This window comes from Mustela nivalis, assembly GCF_964662115.1.
Source record: "Mustela nivalis genome assembly, chromosome: 9".
Classification (NCBI taxonomy): Eukaryota; Metazoa; Chordata; class Mammalia; order Carnivora; family Mustelidae; genus Mustela; species Mustela nivalis.
This window is the reverse complement of record NC_139028.1, coordinates 61,832,712-61,853,182: the sequence shown is the minus strand read 5'-3', so window position 1 is coordinate 61,853,182 and position 20,471 is coordinate 61,832,712. Positions and strand designations below refer to the sequence as shown.

The following is a 20,471-nucleotide window of genomic DNA, read 5'->3' as shown; positions in this document are numbered from 1 at the left end:
CAGGGGCTCTGGTCAAAGGAGCTAGGCCACTGGGGGGTGGGGAGACTTTGTTGTGTCCTGGACTCTGTTCCTGGACTCTGTGGGGACCACTCTCCCCTCCTGCCTCCCCCCACCGGGGAAACAGCATGCTTTCCCATTTCCATCTCTGGTCTCTGGAATAGCCTCACCCGGCTAGACTAGAAATCAGGCGATGGGAGGCATCACACAGGACTCCCTCAATCTCTTCCACAGATAGCTTTTTGATTACACCTTCCAAGCGTCTCTAAAATCCCTCCCTTTGCCAGGAGCATGCTGCATATGCCTCCCCCAGGTGAGGCCTCAGCCCCGCTGTCTGGCTCCCCGCTCCTTCACCTCCCCTCCAGCGTCGCCACAACAGAACCAGACTGGTCCTCGCCCAGCCTGAGTCTAGCTGTGCTCCCTCTGCCTGGGATGGGGAGCAGGCTCCCCAGCACAGCCTCAGGCTGCCACCGCCTAGTGCCTAGCAACGACCTCCCTCCTCACACAGAGCCACACGGAGGCCAGATTGCTCTCAGTTCCCAAGCACAAGAAGCTCTGGCACCCACAGCACCCCGTGCCTCGAACACTTCCCCATCTGGCTAGACAGGACTAACTCTCAGACAGCAGCTCAGGCCAGCTCTCCTGTCTGGGGTTTTCCTGGGCCTCAGCAGTGAGCACGCTGGGTGGCCTGGCTGTGTTGGTTCTTGTTGAGGAAATAAGGAATTGGAATTGGTGCGTCCCAGACAAGATTGCTGGTGTGGAGCCCAAGGTGGGGGAGCACAGGCCTGGGGGGCAAGCAGAGGGCCACACATGCCTGGCCTCCAACCCTGTGGCTTGAACAGATCACTTGTTCTTCCCGGAGCCCTCTCTGGGAGACAGAGGGGTCAAACGAGCTTAAAACAGCCTTCGAAAGGCAAATGCACTACAGAAATACAAGAGAGATGACAGCTGATGTCCGTCTCCTTCCTCATCTTGGGCTGGGAAGCTTCCCCAGGTGATTGACCTGAATGCCCCTCACTACATGAGAAGCTGGTTTGGACACTGTGCTGTCTCCCCCAGACACGCAGTCTTCACGGAGCCCTGGGGGACAGCCTGAGAACTGTCTTCTGTCCTACCCGGTCCTTAATTGGCAGTATTAGAGTAATGAGTCACAGACAACAACCAATTAATTATCTCCAGTTATAAAAAGCTTCACTTCCCCTTCCTAGCTGTCGAGTGAGCCAGCCTCCTGCTGCCGGCTCCTCCGCTCCCTAGGGGCTGGGGGCAGAAGAGGGCATTTCACCTCTCCCATTGGGTCCTCAGTTTCCTGTTCCCTTATGTGTCCAGTGTGTGTCCTGGGGCTGGGGGACAGTGAGAGCAAAGGCTCGGGGGAGGTGGGACTGCATAGGGCTGGGGGGACAGGAAGGAGACTGCCCCCACGGTCCATTCCAGTAGGGAGGGGCCCCTGTTCATCCCAGAACCTTGGAGGGCTCCCAGTCTGGCATTCAAGCCATGCCCACTCTTGCCCCACTTGTAGGGCTCCGGGTCCCATGCTCTTTTTCCCTTTGGCAACTTCCCAAATCCTCCTCCTGCCCCTCCTTTTTCCCCTTCTGGCAAGTTCTCACTTAATCACATACGCAAAACCTGCGTGTCCTCCCCTCCAGACTGGACTCCAGGTGTGACGTGGCTTGAAGCCTCAAATTCTCCATCAGCATCACAGTAAAACCCACCCCACAGCAGAGAACAAACAGGGCAACTCATGTAAGCTCTTGCACCCCTGCATACAATAGGTACTCAATAAATGTTAACCGTTACTCTTGGGCTTTTTTTCCAAGCCTGAGCAGGGCCATGATGAAAGGCTCCTGTGACTCACCACCAGTCTGTCGCCCCATTTCACAGATGGGGATCAGAGAGGTCTGGCTTCACAGAATAAATTGATTCAGGGCTTGTCTGAGTTGGGAGGTGCTAGGGAGGCTCCCTCAAGAGGACTTGAGGGGAGGCAGTGCCTGGGCAGGGGGAGGAGAGGGGTCAGCAAGGTCTTCACCAAGGGAAGGGGGGGATGAGAAGAGGCATAGGCAAAGGTGGAGCCCCTGCCCCTTTTGGGGGCCTTTCCTCCACTGCCTTGGCAATGCCCCTTCACACCCAGCCTGTGCCCCCAGAGCTCACTCCCGGGCCTGTCAGTTCAGCAAAGCTTACGGAACACCTGCTCAGCCCCAGCCCCGACTCTGAAACACCGGGTCACTATTCCCCTCCCTGTGTCGGGCCAGAGAGCCCAGCCCCCATCATGGTCTCTACCCGGGCATCTAAGGAGGGAATGGGAAGAAAGAGGATGGGAGAGAGAGAGAGAGAGAGAGAGAGAGAGAAAGGATGAGCAGGCTGAAGCTGGAATCCAGGAAGTGGGCGGGGAAGCGGAATGAGGTGGATGACAGGGAAGGAGGAGGAGGCTCATCTCAGCTGGGAGCTTCGGAGGGTCGCCTGAGGGGAGCTGACCCCAGTTGGCAGAGGCCCTGACACCCAGAGCTGCCACAAAACCTCCTCGCAGCCAAGCTGGCCTGGGGCCTCCTGTAGCCCCTCCCACACTTGCTCCATCCCTGGCACCCCAGGTGCTGGCATTTGCAGACACAGCCCTGCTTGGGCTCCCAGTCAGCTCAAAACCGGCCTCAGCCAACCACTTCCTCCACCCTGGGCCCTGTGCGGGCCGCAGCAAGGACCCATCACTTCCTGACTCTGAAGCCTGGATAGGCCTGCCCTGGGCCCACAGAGGGCTTCGAGATGTCCTGGGGGCTCTGCCTTCCCCCAGCAGTTACTCTGATGAGGACGACAGCCAAGTTGCTCACTGCTGGGGAGCTCAGCCGTCCTCCTCCCTACGCGTCACTGCCCCAGGTCCAGATCACAGCTCTGCCCCCTCACTGGCATCCCTGGCTTCTGCTTCCCTGTGCATAATGGTGGTGATGACACCTAGCTCCAGGGCTTGGTGGGAGAAGTGAGAGGGGCTGCATCAGAGCTCAGCACTGTACCCGGCACAGACACCTGGGGCCAGCCGCCCACTGAACTCCTGCCTTTCCAGACTCAGGGAGGACCTGCTGCTGGCCCCTGTCCCTGGGACCTGTCCAGTGGCCTGGAGCAGGCCCTTGCCTCTGTTTGGCATGTCCTCTTCTCTGGGCTGGGAGTGGGGACGTGGTAATGTCAGACTGTGTGCTCACCAGGTAGCACTTGCTTCTTACCCTTTGGGGACTGTGAACCCAGGCTCCTGACTCAGGCCAGGGCTCTGTTGGTCCCCAGCACAGGCAGAGAAGGAGGGCAGGAAGGTAGACTAGCTTCCCCATGCTCCCCCAATCCAGAGAGCCCCCCGTCCCCAGTGATTCTTGGCTGCTGACCTCAGCTGGGTCACCCACACCATTGGCCACTCCAGCCTGTTTCAAGGTTGGCTAAATTTGGACCCTGGGTTCTTTGTTTAGACAAGCAGCAGAGAGGAGGAGAGCTGTTTTCCAGGCAGCAAATCTTTTAGATAAATACTATTTATCTCCCTCCCTTCCCTCTTGAAGGAGTTGGGTTCCTTCAGGGAAGAAACTAGATCCAGCGGCTAACAGTGCCCCAGGGACGGAAGCGTCAGCTCAGCTGAGGGTCTGGCCTGGGGTGCCGGCTGCCAGCTCGGACAGGCCTGTGGCTCAGGTGACGATGCCCTGGTGCCAGCCCATGGCCCCGCCAGCTCCCAGGTTCCAGGATGGCCTGGCCTACCTCCTCACCCTCCCCTCCAGCCACCCGCCTGCCCACCTGCCTAGCTGCCAGGAAGCTGAAAACTTCTGCTCACCTTGGCAGGGGCTGGTGGGGGCGAGAGCCCTTCCTCTTGGAGTGTCCCTCCTAGGTGCGCCCCTTTCTGCCCAGACCTCAGGATGTCAGGGGAGAGTTCACTGGCTCCCCCCGGGGACAGGACAGCCTACTTCCCTGCCCGCCTAGTCAGGTAGATTCTGAAATAACCATGGGCCTGTTTTAAAGAAGTAAAGATTGAAACCCAGAGAGGCATTGACTTGTCCGGAGTCCCATGGCAGAGTGACAGAGCTGAGAGCCTTCCCCCAGGCACTGCGGTGCCCCAGGTCCCCTGCCTGATCCCAGGGCAGCTCACCGGCGTGGTGTCATCGTGGGACCGCTGGTAGCGCTTCCAGCGGCAGCCGTAGATGCCCGTGAGGCAGGAGAGGCACAGCTGGGGCTCATAGTACTGGAGCGGCTGGTGTCTCACCATGCTCTTGCCTGCCGCCCCGGCGCCCGGCCCTCAGGCGCCCATGGAGGCCCCTGGCGGCTCCTGTGGGAGAAAGCACAGGCCTGTGAGGAAGGGGAGGTGCAGGGTCTTGGCACCAGACAGCCCAAATCGCTGCCACGCAGTTAGGTACCAGTCCCCGCCCAGGGCCCTGCCGTGAGGCCTATACAGCTGGAGGCCCGCACACTGGCAGCACCCCTGGGTTGGTCTCCCGCCCCTCACCCCAGACCCAGTCACCCCCAGCTGCACCTGCCCCGCACCTGTCTCTCCTTCCTGCGCCCAGAATGCCTTTCCCTTCGAGCTCCACAGGGCGCCATCATTCCCCTCCTCTCCTTAGGTCTTTGCTCAAATGTTCTTTCCTCAATCACGCTTTCCCAGGCCCCCTTCCTCGACCCCTTCCCAAAGCCCTCAGCCATCCTCAACTCAGCTTTATTTTCTCAGTCACGACCTCCGATGTACTTGGTCGAAAATAGGCCAGGCATGGAGTGACCCCGGTATGCCTCCTGTGGCAGGTGTTGTGTCCCGGAGCCGATGGATAACTGGACAAACTGAGGCTCGGGGAGAGAAAGGGACGGTGCCCGTCAAGCAGGCCAGTACCGGGCTGGGGCCAGTCCGAGAATCTGCTCTGGTCCACAGTGCTCACGGCTTTGGGTTCAGAGAATCCTGTTGTGGTTGCGGGAACAAGGAGAGTTGTCTTGAGGGTTGAGTCGCTGCCACCAGCAGCAACTGGCCCGGCCCTGCTTGGCACCCTGGAGATGCCTGCTGGGGGCTCTGCCACTCGGGGCTAGCCTCGGCCACATGGCCTCTGGCTCCGGTGCCTCACACACCCTGACGAGGGGCCTGGGGCTCAGAGAAGCCCAGTGATTTTCCCAAGGAGCCAGGACTCAACCCTGGGTCCGTGGGACTCCAGAGACTCGAGCCACATGGTATGTATGGGGTCCTGTCCTCGGTCTTGGGGACAATGTGAACAATGTGAACGCAACAGGTACACTGATGCCTTCAGGGCCCCACAGGGCCAGTGAGGGACAGACAAAGCCTCTCACTTGCACTAACTCTTCTAGTGACCTTGGGAAGAATTAGCTTTTTATCAAGATCAAATTCAGAAGCCAAAAAATTCACCCTTTTAAGGGGTACAATTCAGTATTTAGCATATTGTTTTTTGTGTAGTCACAAAATTATACAACCATCACCACCAATTCCAAAGCATCTTCCTCATCCCAACAAAACAGCCAGACCCACTAGCACTCACCGCCCCTCCCCGTCTCCATAGCCCCTCTTCTTTTCCCCCAGACCATTAATGTACTTTCCGCATCTATGGATTTGCCATTTCTGGACTCCTCCTGTCATTGCAGTCATACAGTAGCAGCCCTTTGTGTCTGGCTTCGTTCATTTAATGGTTCTCGAGGCTCACCCTGTCGTAGCGGGAGTCAGTGCTGCCTTCCTCCTCAGGGGCTGCAGGACACTCAGTTGAACGGACAGACCATTTTACCCATTCATCGGCTGTGAGACATCTAGGCTGTTACCACTTTCAAGCTGTCAGGAATAACACTGCTAATGAACAAGTTATCATGTGAGCATGCTTTCCTCTCTTGCGTGCACATGCTTTGGAACAGAAGTGCCAGGTCATACGGCAACTCCATGTTTAACCTTCTGAAGAACGGCCAAGAGTCGTTTTCATAAAAACAGCAAAGCAGCGCACCATTTTACGTTCCCCACATATCGTCATTATCATCCCCATTCTCCAGATGGGAAATCTGAAGCGCAGAGAGGTTTAGCCATTTGCCAAAGGTCACACAGTAGAGCCTGTCAGTCTGGCTCCAGGGGCCTTGCTCTAACCTGGGAGTTGGTAAAATGTAACTCAGGCACCAGATCTGAGCGGCGGACTGTTTTTGTATAGCCTACACTCTAAGAGTGACTTTTCTCTATTTCTATAGTTCAGGGGCAAAAAAATAAAAAATAAAAAAAGAATCAAAACAAGAATATTTTGTGACACATGAAAATTATGGGAGAGTCAAGTTTCAGTGTCCATAAATAAAGCTTTATTGGCTGTGCCACATCACTCGTTTACATATTGTCTATGGCTGCTGCAACAGAAACTCTAGAGGGCAGTGGTTGTGACAGAGACTGAAGGGCCCACAAAGCCTAGAACTTACTGCCTAGCCCTTGATGGGGGCAGTCCGCTGACCCTGGCAGCCTCCGGGCTGGCCACAGCGGCTCATGAGCTGGTATTCTGGAGAGAAGAAAGGCAGGTTGTAGGCACTTAGCATTGTGCACGGAGGATCAGGATACACTTCCAGGAGGCAGCCAGCGGCTGAGGCCTGTCTCTAAGTGCCCCAGGGGCCTCACCAGAGGGGCAGGCTGGGCCTCAGGCCCACCCACTACTTCCACCTTGGCCTCACTCAGGGCCTCTACCTACCCTCATCCCCCCAACCCGCCCTCCACCATATGCTCACCTCAGCACTGGGATTACAGCCTCAGCTTGGCAAAGGGGGTGGGGAATGCATTAGGGCTTTGCTGGGAATATCGACTGACTGACTCGGAGCCTCCTTATTGCTGGGAATTGTGTGATGTAGCCTCTGGGCCCATGGCTCCCGGGGGAGGCCTGTGGACCACAGTGCAGCGGCCTGGGGCTCTGGGAGCCAAGACCAGCCCAGCACATAAGGGCAGTATGGATGGTGTGCGGCTGCAGTCTGGGGACTTAGGTCCCATGGGGTTGGGGACGGGGAGGGGCCATGGGGGGGTTGCTCTCAGCTCCGGAAGGAGTGTGTGTTTACAAATGTACTCCCACATTTGCAGCCTTGCAGAAGGGGTAGAAGGCCAAATCTGACCCCAAGATGAGGCCTCTACCGGTCAGATCAATCACATCTGTCTCACCTTTGCTCTGTGGCTGGGGCCTCCAGGATTCTTCCCTGATGCTTGGTTTTTCAATCTGTAAAATGGTTAATGGCCTTTGCCAGGACTCCTACAGGAGACCAGATTACAGGGGGGAGAGTGCCAGGAGGGCAAATGGCTGCAGGGACCAAGGTACAGCAGGTACCATGATCAGGGCATTCCGTGAACAGGAGCCCACACCCAAGCTCCCCTGTTCTCAACTGCCTCTCCCGGGACTACCAGAGCCCAGCAATGATTCCCACATGTCCTCGGCCCTCCCCTGCCCCGCCCACCACACTGAGCCTTACAAGGCACAGGAATGGAAATTCCACTTCAGGTTAGGGAAGCAGAACTGCCTGCACTAGGCCTCAGCCCAGGGCTCAGCTGATCGTGGCTCTCAGAATCGCCTCCCCTCCCCGGCCCCCGGCCCCGTAAGTGTTCACACTGTTCACCATGGCAGGGGCATTCTGGGGAATGCCTCTCTCTCCTTTGCATGCTCTCCTGGGACCTTTTCGTCCACCCCCGGGGCTTCAGTTACCAGGTGTGGACAAGCCCACTCAATCGTTCCCTCCTGACTGGGATAGCCAGTGACTCCTAGCTGCCTCCAGGGGTGTCCCCCAGGCCCTACAGACCCAGCACAGGCCACACTGACCTCCTTACCACCTCGACCTTTTTCTAACATCCCTCATAGTCTCTTCTCATGAGCCCCTTGGCCACTGGTCCGGCCCGAGTCTCATACCTCCACTCGATAGGAAATCCTCTGGCCTCCTACGGGGGCCACACCCCACCAGTCTAAGGCCTGCCCTATGGCCAGAGTGAGCTCTTTCACAGGCAAATGGCCAGGACCTGCCTCTGACTCTCCTAGCTTCACCTTCCAGAACTCGCTGTTCCTTCTGCTAATGAACACCTCCCCACACTTTGAGTCTCAGCTCAGATGTTAACCTTCTCCAGGGAGTCTGCCCTGAGCTCCAGGTTTGGTTAGAGGGCTTCCCAGCTTCCCATAGTCCTGAGTATCCCTCAGTCTTCCCCAGGCACCCTGGGCAAACACGGCTGACAGGCCTGCCTTCCCCATGGAATGGCCTGAGTTATGTCCATGTCCCCAGTGACCAGCCACAAGAGGTGGGCGGGGGGGCACTGGGGACCTTCCGGACTGGATTCCTGTGGGGGCCTGGAAGTTCTGCAAACAGAGGTGTGCTGTTCAGTCACTGAGCAGTCAGACATGCTCCCAGAGACCAGACTCTCCCCAGCCTCCCTAGGATACCTCCCCTTCCTGCCAGGGCTAATGACATTACTTAGGATTGATCGATTTCTCCAAGCAACCTCCAGGGCTGCTAATACCAGCCAAGTTCCTAAGAAATCCCTAGCTGGGACCTCCTCCTGGCTCTAGGATAAGAGAAAGCCCTCACCTCTAAGCCTGTTGTTCAAGGGCACCCCTCGGTCCAAAGTTCCATTTTCTGTCCAAATTCCCAGCCCCTGCCCTGAACTTTTATAGCCTCCTATTTTATACATGGAAGGGCCTGCAAGGGGTTGGGCCTGGGATGCAGTGAGCCCTTGCTAATGGAGCAGGAGCATGATACTGACAACTCCAGGCTCCTCTCCCATCGTGACATCTCGGGCACAGAACTGACCCTCGTTCCTATACTTCCCTCACATGACCACCACCCTCACTGTCCAGGACCATGCTGCCTGCAGCCCCCAAGCCTGTTCTCTCTCCTGAGAGTAGAAAGAATTTCAGGCCAGCTGTCGGTGCCCTGGTTCCACCTTGGTCTTCAACTGACTTGCTGTGCAAGCGTGGATGGCTCACTAGCTCTCTCTGAGCCTTACTTTACTTGCCTAAGAAATGGGGGACTAGATTGAATGACACCAAAAAGGACCCAGGGGCACCTGGGTGGCTCAGTCAGCTAAGTGTATGGTTCTTGATGTCAGCTCAGGTCATGATCTCAGGGTCATGAGATTGAGCTCTGCAGCAATCATCACGCTTGGCACGGAGTCGGCTTGAGATTCTTTCTCTGTCTCACTCTGCCCATCCCCCTGCACTCTTTCTAAGTACATCTTTTTTTTTTTTTTTAAGATTTCATTTATTTATTTGACAGAGAGAGAGAAGGCACAAGCAGGGGGAGCAGCAGGCAGAAGAAGCAGCAGGCTCCGCTAAGCAGAGAGCCTGATATAGGGATCTGTCCCAGGACCCTGGGATGATGGCCGGAGCTGAAGTTAGCCACTTAACCAATTGAGCCACCCAGGCGTCCCTCTAAATAAATCTTTAAATTTTTTTTTTAAATGGGGCACCTGTGTGGCTCAGTGGTTTGAACCTCTGCCTTCGGCTTGGGTCATGATCTCACGGTCCTGGGATCGAGCCCCGCTTCGGGCTCTCTGCTCAGTGGGGAGCCTGCTTCCCCCTCTCTCTCTGCCTGCCTTTCTGCCTACTTGTGATCTCTCTCTGTCAAATAAATAAATAAAATCTTAAAAAAATTTTTTTTTAATTCTTTTTAAAAAGGACCTAAGGCTGCAATAAAAAGGAACAAAACCTGGATATATGCTACAACAAGAATACATCTTGAAAACATAGGGCCGAGTGAAAGAAGCTAGTCACAGAAAGTGACATGGATTATACCTGTGTCATCTCCTGATGACAATCTTCCCAAGTCAAGCTCCATGGCCTTCTTTTATGCATTGGAAACATGGGCCCTAGATAAATGGATGAACAAACCGGTCCCCCCCTGACAACAGAATCAGTCTCAGTGACAGAGAGAAATGCACAATCGAGCCACATACATGCATGAAGAGATCTTAACAGCGTGTTATTCCGTGACAGAGGCCAATCTGAGAAAAGACTACACAACTGCACGATTCCAACTCTGTGACATGCTGGAAAAGACAAAGCCATGGGAGCAGTAAAGAGAGCAGAGGTTGCCAGGGGTTGAGGGTGAGAGAAAGATTTTTAGGGCAATGACACGACTCCATACGATGTGTTAATAATGGGTGCATGTCATCAGACATTTGTCAAACCCCATAGAATGTCCCACAGCACAAGTGAACCCTGGTGGAAACTAGGACTTTGGTTAATGATACTGTGTCAGCATTGTCTCAGCAGTTGGAACGAACATACCACCCCAGCATAGGATGTCAATAAGGAGGGCATCTGCGGGGGGAGGGGAGAGTATAGAGCAGTTCTTTACTTTGTGATCGATTCTTCCGTAAACCTAAAAATGTTTCCCAAAGGCTATTAATTAAGTACCTGTGCATTCAATTTGATACCTATATCAGTCGGTTGATGAATAGACAGATAGGTAGGAGGGAGAGACTAAGTGACTCACCCAAGGCCAAACTGCTAACTGGGGAGGAGAGAAGATGTGAACCTAGGACTGTCAAGTCTTTCCGTGGCCCCAGCCCCAGGGGGAAGGTCTGCCCACATTCCTGCTGCCTTCCATGTCTGCGCCGGCCACGACGCCCAGCAAACTGCACATCAAAGGGCCAAGCCCAATATTTTGGTTGGCACCAGGGGAGCAGGGGCAGGGAATAGGGCTGAGAACCCAGGGGAGGAAAAGGGAAACCCCTGATGAGGAGGAGGAGACCTGAGCTTCTCCAGCGGCCTGCCAGGGCCTCGGGGAGGGAGGCTGGGCACATGAGTGCACAAGGAACAGCCCCCTTTCTCCTTGGCCACAGCTCTCCCCCCTGGCCTCAACCCCAACCCAGCCTTGGGTGACCAGCAAGCTGGGTGGACCCCACAAGCCTCTGGCCTCGGCTTTCCTGTCTCGGGATACATGACACCAGATGACAGCCTTTTAACCACTTGTTTTCTCTTCAGCCTCCGGAGAAAACCGGAGACAGGGCAGGACAGGAAGGAGGGAAAGACAAACCCCATGGTCCTTGCCCAGTCTGAGAAGAGGCCCCTCCCTTCCCAAGAGTAACGCTGGGAGCCCTAACTAGAACAGTCAAAACAACGATGACAGCTGCAGGAAGGCCTGTGACATGGTTAGAGCCCCAGGCCAGGGCTGCCCCCGCCAACATGCCTCCACCATCTTTGACGAGGACCACGGTATAGGTAGTCACAGGCTTGGTAACTCACAGTGATTACCCCAACATTCTCCTAGAGTAAAACCTCAGGCATAAAAGGCACAGGGTTATGAGGACACCTCCCCATAGTGCTCAGGGAACACGGCCTCCCTGTGGTCCTTCCTCACTGCCTCTCGTCCATCGCCTGTGCCCAGCACAGGTGTACCTATCATGGCCTTTGCTCTGGGCCCCTCTGCCCATCTTCAAGGCCTGGAAAACTCCTACTGAGCTCAGCTCAAAAACCCCTCTTCCAGGAAACCTTCCCTGCCCACGTCAGGGTCTCTTCTGGGTCTCACTAACTCCTGTGCCTCCTTGGATCCCGGCACTTAATCATTGCAGGGTGACTTCTAGGACAAGGCAGACTTATGCGGAATTCAGAAATAAGGAAGGATCTGTGGCAAAGTGGGGGGACACGGGGGCTCTAGGTAGGGGGATAGCACAAGGAAAGCCTGGTGGCTGAGAGGCATGAGCAGGGCTGAGGGCAGCCCCAGGCTCCAGCCAGCAAGTGAAGCCCCATGTGGGCACCATCTGGGGGAGGGGGTCTGTTGCCAACAGGAGACTCCTTGCCCTCTGGGAGACCAGGGGTAGCAGGGCACCTCCAGGTCACCCATCAAGATACCAAACCCAAACCCACTGAGACAAATCCCTGGCTCTGGCTCAGTGGCTAAAGCTTGGGCTCTGCAGGAGGCTCAAAGAATCAATCAGGCTGTAATTAGGGTCATTATTCGTCTCTTTCCACAGTGGTGCCAGGGCTGCCTGTTTATCCAACACTTCCGTGCCAGGAGACCTCTGATTTCCCTTCCCCTCCAAGCAGGCCAAGCCAGACTGATATTCCAGGCTGGCTCCAGACTCCGGCGAAGGGCTCCCCAGTTCTTCCGCCCCTCTTGGCTGTCCTCCTGCAGAAAGGGCTCTCTGCTTCTCCCTCGGGATGGGATGGCTTCCTTGGAACTGTGGCCTCGGGGACGATTTATCCCCTACCTAAAGCTCTTGAGCTCCCTCAGTCTATGTTTAAGAAGCCTCCGCTCTGTGGCAGGTCCTGCTGGGAGCCAAGAATGATTCACAGAGAATGAGACACGAACCTTCCTCTCGAGGAGACAAGCACGCTGCCCAAATGGCAGCTACAGCTACAGCCCGTGCCCGGTGCTTTCCAGGGCATGAGGGCCTCCACACACCCGCTCACAGAGCATCTGGCCAGCTCCACAGGGCAGGAGCAGATCCGCAATTTATAGACGGACAGGGAGGAGAGGCTGGTGGAGGCCTGGATAGGTGTGCTGAGCTTCAGTGAAGGCCCCATAGGGACAGACACGGGGGTCTCGGGCGTGTTTGCGGCTGCAGGCTGGACAGGTGCCAGGAATGGACCCTGCCCGGGGGACCTGGCTTCTCTTGACATAGGTGGGACCACTGTTTCCCAAGTTGGGACTATGTGTATAGGCTGAGTAGTTCACGGGAATGACCTGGCCTTGCTCCGAATGTGGAGCTTAGCATCTCAGAACTTAAAATCTAGCTCCAAGCTCTCAAAACCAGGGTCTTAGAATCGACTCACTCAAGACTCATACAATCACGAAATCCTGATGCAGTCCAACAGGGATCTAAGAACTATCCTTGGATTTTCAGACTATCTTTGGATTTCAGACCATTTCAAATGTCAGCAGAGAAAGATCTGGAACATTCCATCCAGCCACCCTTCTCATGCAGAAATCCCCAGTACAGCTCCTAGGGGTGGTTCCCCAGCACAGGGGCCTGCGTGGGCTTGCATACATCCTGTGATAGGCCCCTCCCTCCCTGGAAGGCTGACTTCTTCCCCCCTGAAGCTGCCAGGACCCCTACTGCTGCTACCCACTGGCACTGACAGGTTCTCCCCGGAGCAGGCAGAGTGAGCAAATATTCTCAGGGCTTCTGGCAGGGCCTCAAGAATCAGCCTGGGGGCTTGGTGAGGGGGAGCCTTCCATCAACCTCTTGTCTCGGCTGACACCCCAGTCCCTCCCAGGAACATGGTGATTCAATCACAGGGACTAGGCTGACTTTTTCCGAGGCCTCTCCCTGGGTCCTCATGAAGGAGGAAAAGGAGAAAGCTGAGTATGGCAGAGACTTGCACTAAGCTAACCTGTCCCTGCCCAGTTTTTACTCCAGGAGGGAATGGAGAGCATTGATTTATTTATTTATGTAAAATAGCAGTTATCATACAAACGGGCTTCCCAAGCAGGCCCTTGGGGTTGGGGAGAGAAGCAAGGCCTATCACTTAAGGAATCTTTCTCTTGCTTCCTTCCCCTTATATCTACCTGCATAGCCTCACCTCCCCCTCACCCCTCTTCACAGCACTCTGCTCTAAGCGCACCACATTATCCCGTCTCCCCACCTCCACACCTTTTGCTCAGGCTGGGCCCTCTGCCAGGAAAGCCCTCCCCACCACCCCAGTTCAAGACCTGTCCATCTTAACAAATGGACCCTGTGCAAAGCTCGGTCCGATCCACCACCCCCCCCCCCACCCAGATGCCCACTGCCTCCTATCTCTGTGTTCCCGTCATCTGGCAGAACTCTCCAGACATGATCGCAGGCCTCTGTGCCCAGTAATTATCTGCTTCCCTAGCTGCCTTGCCTACCAGGCAGGATTTCAGAACCATTTAGCCAAGCTTTTCTGAGGAGCCCACTGTCTGTGACCCTGCACGGGGCGACGGGGACACAAGATACCCCAGTCCCCATCCCCAAGAGGGGAGTCACTGTGCAGGGGGCCTGTGTCTCTGCACTGGGCCTGGCACCAAGGAGGCCGCAGGGTTATCTGTCAGTCGGAAAAGCTGGTTGAATGTGCAGCGGAAGGAAAGGAGATCAGAGCCTCTTAAACCACGCTACTGTGAAGCCGTTTCTGAGCCCTTTCCACTTCTGCTCCTGAAGAATAATTAGCTTCTCCCAATTGACAGGAAAAAAGGTTACTAAAAAAAGTCTCAATTAAGTATTTTCTTCCACAATTTTTGCTTAACCCCCTGAGATCTGTTTACACACATCTGCTCTGGGTCTAGAACAAGATGACCTCAGCCTTAGCACAGAATACTGACTTCCTGTTACTCTGTCTCTCTTCATCGTGGTGTCCTGTGAAGGACAGGGGCCCCTCTACTTCCAGGATGTCTGAGAACTGGGGCCTAACCTTTTCTTCCCTCCTTTCAAATATCTAGGTCTCCCTTCCATAACCAAAGAAAACTGGACTTACTCGAATGCTGAGGAAGAAAGCTGCAGGAATTTGCTGGCCCAGCATGCCTTGAAGGTTCATGCCAGTTCCATGATTCAAGACCTCCAATTCCATCATTTGCTATTCATTCCTTTGGCTGAAGCATAACTTTCTCTAGGATTATCTTTTAAAATACCAATCTCTCCTGGAAATGGGAGCCCTTTAAACTCCCAAATTGAAAGTCAAGGAAACTTGGTTTAATATATGGCTCTAAAGGCAGGAAATCACAGGGACTAAGGATGTGCATTGAGAGCCAATCTGCCTGGGGTCTCAAACCCAGGTATAATACAACCAGACCTCAGCCTCCTTATCTATAAAGTGGGGATAATAATAGCACCTCCTGGGGCACCTGGGTGGCTCAGTGGGTTAAAGCCTCTGCTTTCGGCTCAGGTCATGATCCCAGCGTCCTGGGATCGAGCCCCACATCAGGCTCTCTGCTCAGCAGGGAGCCTGCTTCCCCCTCTCCCTCTGCCTGACTCTCTGCCTACTGATCTCTGTCTGTCAAATAAATAAATAAAATCTTTTTAGAAAAATAATAGCACCTCATGGGTTGTCGTGGGGATGAAACAAGCTAATATGTGTCAGGGGCTTAGGCAAGTCCCTGGTACACAGGAAGGAATGGTCTACCAGACAGCTCTACTGAGGGCTTCTGATTATTATTACTCTGGTTTTTTTTTTTTTTTTTGTAAACTGCACGATGCTGTCCCCATTAGCAGCCAGTGTGCTGCCCTCTGTAGCTTGTCTCTAACCTCCCCTTCCCCCCCACCACCAACACTTCCCTTTGCTTTTCTTTACCTTGAAGAAGGTATCAGTGGTTGTGACCGGGGCTCCTTAGGATGTCCTGTCCACAGAGGCGGTGATGTCACTTCCCTGGGACAGCTGAGGGGACAAGGGGACAAACCCAGTCATATCACTCATCAGTCCACCCTGCCTTCTCTCCCACCTGACCCTTTGCAAGTCCCCACATGCGCCCACCTTGTGCTGAGTGTGGGCCCCAGGGATGGGCCACACCTTGTCGCTGCCCAGGGAAGCTGCCGAGCTGACGGGGGGATCCAGCTGTGAGCAACCAGACCCCACACAAGCAATCCTACCTCCACGTATGCTGCCCACAAACGAGCCCTAACCCTAAACCCAGGGCAACCAGTACCCTGAGCCACTCCCACCCCCTCTGGAACCCACAGAAACGCAATTCAAGTCCCAGCTGCCTTGGAGAGAGACTGGGGCTACTTGTGGCTCCTGGGGTGAGGAGGCTGAGGTCCTTTGATGCAGCCCAGAGACCTGCTTCTCTGGAGGTAGCCACCGAACCAGCTGCTCTTCTAACCCAGCTACCAAGGAGGGCCGGGGGGCTGGAGGCGGGATCCAGGGCACCACAATTATGTGGCTAACTTCTGACTCATGCGCTGCCTCCCCCATCCCCAGCTCCTACAGCTAGCAGGGCAGCCCTCCTGTCTAGGAACTGGGCGGAGAGACGGTACCCATAGGCCGTGGCAAGAAAAGGAGAGAGGAGGCAGCCCTGGGACAGTGCTGCAGGCTCGCGAGGATGCAGCCACATCGCCCACAAGGGCTGGCGTGACTGGGAGCCTCCCTGGGCCTCTCAGAGAGTCAGAGGCAGAGCTAGGCCTGGGACCTTGGCCTCCTGCTGCTGTGCAGACCCACAACAGGGGTGGTGGCTCAGGCCCATTGCCCAAGCCCATACCAACATGAGAACTCTCTGATGCCATCGGGCCCTGAAGTCACACACTGGCAAGAAACACACGGCCAAGGCTCAGCCTCAGATTGGAGCGGGACGGAGCTTAGAAGTGACATCGAGCTCCTTAGACACAGACCCCCATGGCACCTGAACCCTGCCTCCCTCTACCTGCAGTCCCCAGCTTTCTCCTAGTGCTACTGTCTACAAAGCTTTCTTATTTCTTGTGTCTCCCGTTAGGACCGTAAGTGACAGATGGACTATAAATAGAGCAGGGTTTCTCAAACTTCAGCGTGCAAACAAATCACCTGGAGACCTTGTTAAAACACAGTCTGACACAGTGTTTTCTAGGAGGTCTAGACCGGGACCTGAGATTCTCCATTTTTTTTTTAAGGTTTTATTTATTTATTTGATATATAGAGAGAGACAGCAAGAGAGGGAACATAAGCATGGGGAGTGGGAGAGGGAGAAGCAGGCTTCCTGCCGAGCAGGGAGCCTGATGCAGGGCTTGATCCAGGACTCTGGGATCATGACCAAAGCTAAAGGCAGATGTTTAACAACTGAGTCACCCAGGCACCCCAAAAACACAGTTGTTACTGCATGCACACTGGGGTCAAACTGTTCAAGTTAGGATCTTGACTCTTACTGTGTCACCTTGGGCAAGTTACCTAACCTCTCTATTCCTCCATCTCCTTATCATAAAATAGCAACAATGACAACAGTATTAAACCTGACTCATAGGGTTGATGTGAAGATTACATTATGTAAAATGCTTAAGTGATTCTTCTTTCAAATTTAAAAATGGAGACTCTGAGAGATGGACACAGCCAGCAAGGTGGCAGAGCCAAAATTCAACCCCAAATCTCTTCACACACATCCTGAGATACCAAGCCATCACAGAATACCACAGCCAGCAATTCTTCCTCCACACGTGGAGACTGAGACCCAGAGAAGGGTGGGGGGCAAATTCATGAGAAAGTTGGTGTCACAAATCCAGGTTGATAACTCCCAGCCTCCTGCACTTTCCACCTCACCATCCTTCTGCACTGAAGAGAAAGTGACACAGATTCTCTCTGAGGGGTCCCAGCCTCTGCTGTCAGCCTGCACATGGCCCGTAGCTAGCCTGGAAGGCAGATGTGGGAATGACGCGATGTGGAGGTTGCCCGCCTGCCCGCCATGGCCTGGGTTTCCCTGTACTCTCAGAGCCCTGCCCAGCAGGCTGGGTGAGAACAGTCCAGCGGCCTCCTTCCATCTCCAGCTCCTCCTACCTCCAGTCTCTGGCACTGTGTGGTCTCGGGGTCCCCCAGCTGGGGTGGCAGGCAGAAAGAAGGGGACATGGCTTGAGTCTGGCTCCACCCCCACCTTGGTTTCCCAGCACGGGGTCAGTGGGAGCCTGTGAGTCACTTCAAGGAAGTGCTTGGCCCCAAACAGGAAGTGGCTCTTCTAGCTGAAAACCCCTTCAGGATCCCCCAGGGCCCTGAGCAGCAGGTGGCTGGGAGAGCAGAGCCTGAAGAAGCTGCCTGGGATACAGTAACACCTATTTGGATTTTACCTGAAACTCAAACATGGCGTCCATCCCTGGACTGTGAAACATGGCCAGGGACTTTTTCGCTATGTGATCTTAGGTACATCAGTACCCTTCTCTGAGCCTTTATTCCTTCATCTGCAGGATGTGGGGCAGCATTACAAGACTGCCTAAAGGGATGCCTGGGTGACTCAGTTGGTTTAACATCTGCCTTCAGGTCAGGTCATGATCCCAGGGCTCTGGGGTTGAGTCCCACGTTGGACTCCTTGTAGGAATCCTGCTTATGCATGTGTGCATTCTCCCTCTCTCTGACAAGTAAATAAAATCTTTAAAAGAAAACAAAAAAACAAGACTACCTATGGCCTGGCATTCCATGATGAAATGAAGGGCTGGAGGAAGCAAATTCAAGTTTTAAATAAATGAGAAAATGCATATATATGAATGAAAGGCATTGAGTAATGCGGACACATAGATTGAAACACCCGCCAAAGGACAAGCTCCATCATTTATCTGCTCTGAGCTGTCCGATAGAGATCTCACCGATGAGATCTCCTCCCACCCCCTGAATCACCCTGAGGCACAAGGAAGAAAGGCCACTGCCCAGAGCCCACACATCACAGAAACACGCTCACAAATGAACACAGTAGAGAACATACGGGAGCCACGGGATATTCGTGGGACATGCAGGTGTAATCTGCTCCCCTCACGCCACTCAGGCCCCCCTAAACCCCTTCTCCATTCCTTGGGCATGAAGAACAAAAGGTGATTCTGTTCAGATGAAGAACTGTGGGTCACTTTGTTACTGATGGGGGAGAGGGACACTAGGTGGTAGTGGCCCAGGTTGGGGGGAATGGGAGGGGACCAAGAGGCAGGAAGATTTGGGGGGGGGGGGAATTCAACTTGTCTAATCCTTTCTCTCAGACTGCAAGAGCAATGGCTTCTTGCATAACAGAGTATCTGTTTCCCAGGAATGCCGAGCAACTTTATTATTTATTTATTTTTGGCTTTTCTCCCTGTTCCACTTTGTGGTTCTAAGAGGGTGGTGCCCACAATAAATGTACAAAGTGGCTGAAGAATGCTACGGTATCTTAGAATTCACATCACTCTGATTAACGTAACATGAAAAGGGACACAAATTCTTTACATTGACATGAAAGGCTGGGACTGAATGGTTTCAATTCTATAAATGTTCAAAAAGTTGAATATTTCATCTCTATTCAAATGATTTTATTTTAAAATCTGATATTCATTGATTATAATATGTATAGTTTTGATTTCCATACATAATTTCAAGGCATAAAAATTATTTTTGAAGAGACAGGTTCTCCTTTCTTTGCATTTAATTTACATTTTTGATGGAAATATACTCAAATTCCACGCACCTTAAATATAACTGCATTTTGTTTTGATCCTTCAGACTGTTACTATCAGTACCTAATTTTCAAATGATGTGCAAATCCTGATTATAACACCATAACTGTGGCAATCTCGCTAAAATGAACAAATATATTTTATGAAATGAATAAGGAGTAATGTCTTACCTCTCATTGAAACATCACTGGCCTACCAACGAAACACCCAGATGTGTACTTGTAATTATGTTCGGTCTTCTTTGCTATTTTGTCAATTTCAGTTGTATAAAATCCTTACTTTACATGTATATTTCAATTTCTGTCATGAAGATATAATTGTCAAGGTGAGAAAATCAAATTAATTGTCTGGGCTTATTTTATAACCTTCAAATACCCAACAGAGATCTACGGGCCTCTATTTGTATTTCTGCCCTGGGCCCTGCATACTTCGTACAAGGCCTGCCCGTCAACCCTCTGCTCCTTGGAGCGGTGGCAGGGAGGGTGGGGTGGCGAGCAGGCAGGGAGGAGCCTGGGCCTCAGGATAGGTCTTGCAGTACCCTAGTTGTTAAGCCTGGTGAGAATAACACCCTGCACATCTGAGCAGAGTATGAGCACCACAGACGCCTGTCAGATGTGCTAGTGATTAACAGTGGTGACAGAGCACTCAGCTACCCAGCTCAGTCCATCCTGATCTGGTGAACTTAGTTCAGGTTCCAAGTTAGACAGAGCTGGAGGCTGGAGCCAGGTCTCCCAGCTGGGGAGCTCTGTGGGATTCTGCTTCTGGAAGTGGAAAGAGAGCACATGGGCCTGAGGGAGCAGTGGAAGCACAAGGAAGCTTTCAGAAGGCCCCATGTCGTATGGACCATGCTGTCATGCGGCACCTCTCCCACACCCCCCTTTCTAACAGGCGAGAAGAGCTGTCCGTTATTGGAACTTCCTCTGGGCCAGACTCCAGGTGATCAGCTCCATATACGCTCTATTGGAATATAATCCACAGACAAATTCTCAGGAGAGGCCTCTGTCATGCTTCACACACACTCCCTGGATCCCTTTACCATTCAGGGGTACACCAGCTTGCACGATCCCTCCTAGCCACCAACATGTATAGAAGTGTGTGGGCAGACGACCCAGAGCCTGCCGGAATCCCTTCACTTGCAGTCATGGTCATTCCCTGGGGCCCCCTTTACCACGACCACCTGGGTAAAGGTCTGAGTTCTCTAGCATCCTTGCTCTGGCAGTCAGCTCTGGTCCCCTGTCCCCAGAGCTCCCGTGCAGACTGAGCCAAGCACCCTTCCACTCTTACTTTTCCTCCTCTTTCTGGTTCTACTTTCCCTATGCCCTTAGCAGCTTCTTTTCTGGGAAAACTTCTTAATACATCACTCTCACCTGAATCCTTGCCTCACAGTCTGGTTCTAGATCACCCAACCCAAGACAGCTAGGTGAGCGGTACCGTTAATTTTCCCATTTCAGAGACAAGGAAACTGAGGCTCAGACTTTGAGTTGTTAAAGCTTCCCCATATGGCAAGCACCAA

The 20,471-nt window shown here is 53.7% G+C and overlaps 1 protein-coding gene across 12 annotated transcripts in view; it reads right to left on the bottom strand.

Moving 5' to 3' along the window:
* The window catches only part of GDPD5 (glycerophosphodiester phosphodiesterase domain containing 5), an 83,131-nt gene that overhangs the window by 37,594 nt on the left and 25,066 nt on the right, over positions 1-20,471 (bottom strand). For 4 of the 12 annotated variants that reach the window (XM_082747191.1, XM_082747193.1, XM_082747183.1 and 1 more), the window contains exons 2-3: positions 15,171-15,254; positions 4,100-4,276 (exon numbers count right to left, since the gene is read on the bottom strand). The exons of 1 other annotated variant lie outside the window; for it this stretch is intronic. In XM_082747191.1, coding sequence (XP_082603317.1) covers positions 4,100-4,216 — 117 coding nt within the window. In that variant the 5' untranslated portion in view covers positions 4,217-4,276; positions 15,171-15,254. Of the gene's footprint in view, positions 1-4,099; positions 4,277-5,642; positions 5,765-7,105; positions 7,156-15,170; positions 15,255-20,471 lie in introns of those variants that run through there. 7 more of the 12 variants (XM_082747188.1, XM_082747184.1, XM_082747190.1 and 4 more) reach the window with 4 other exon arrangements.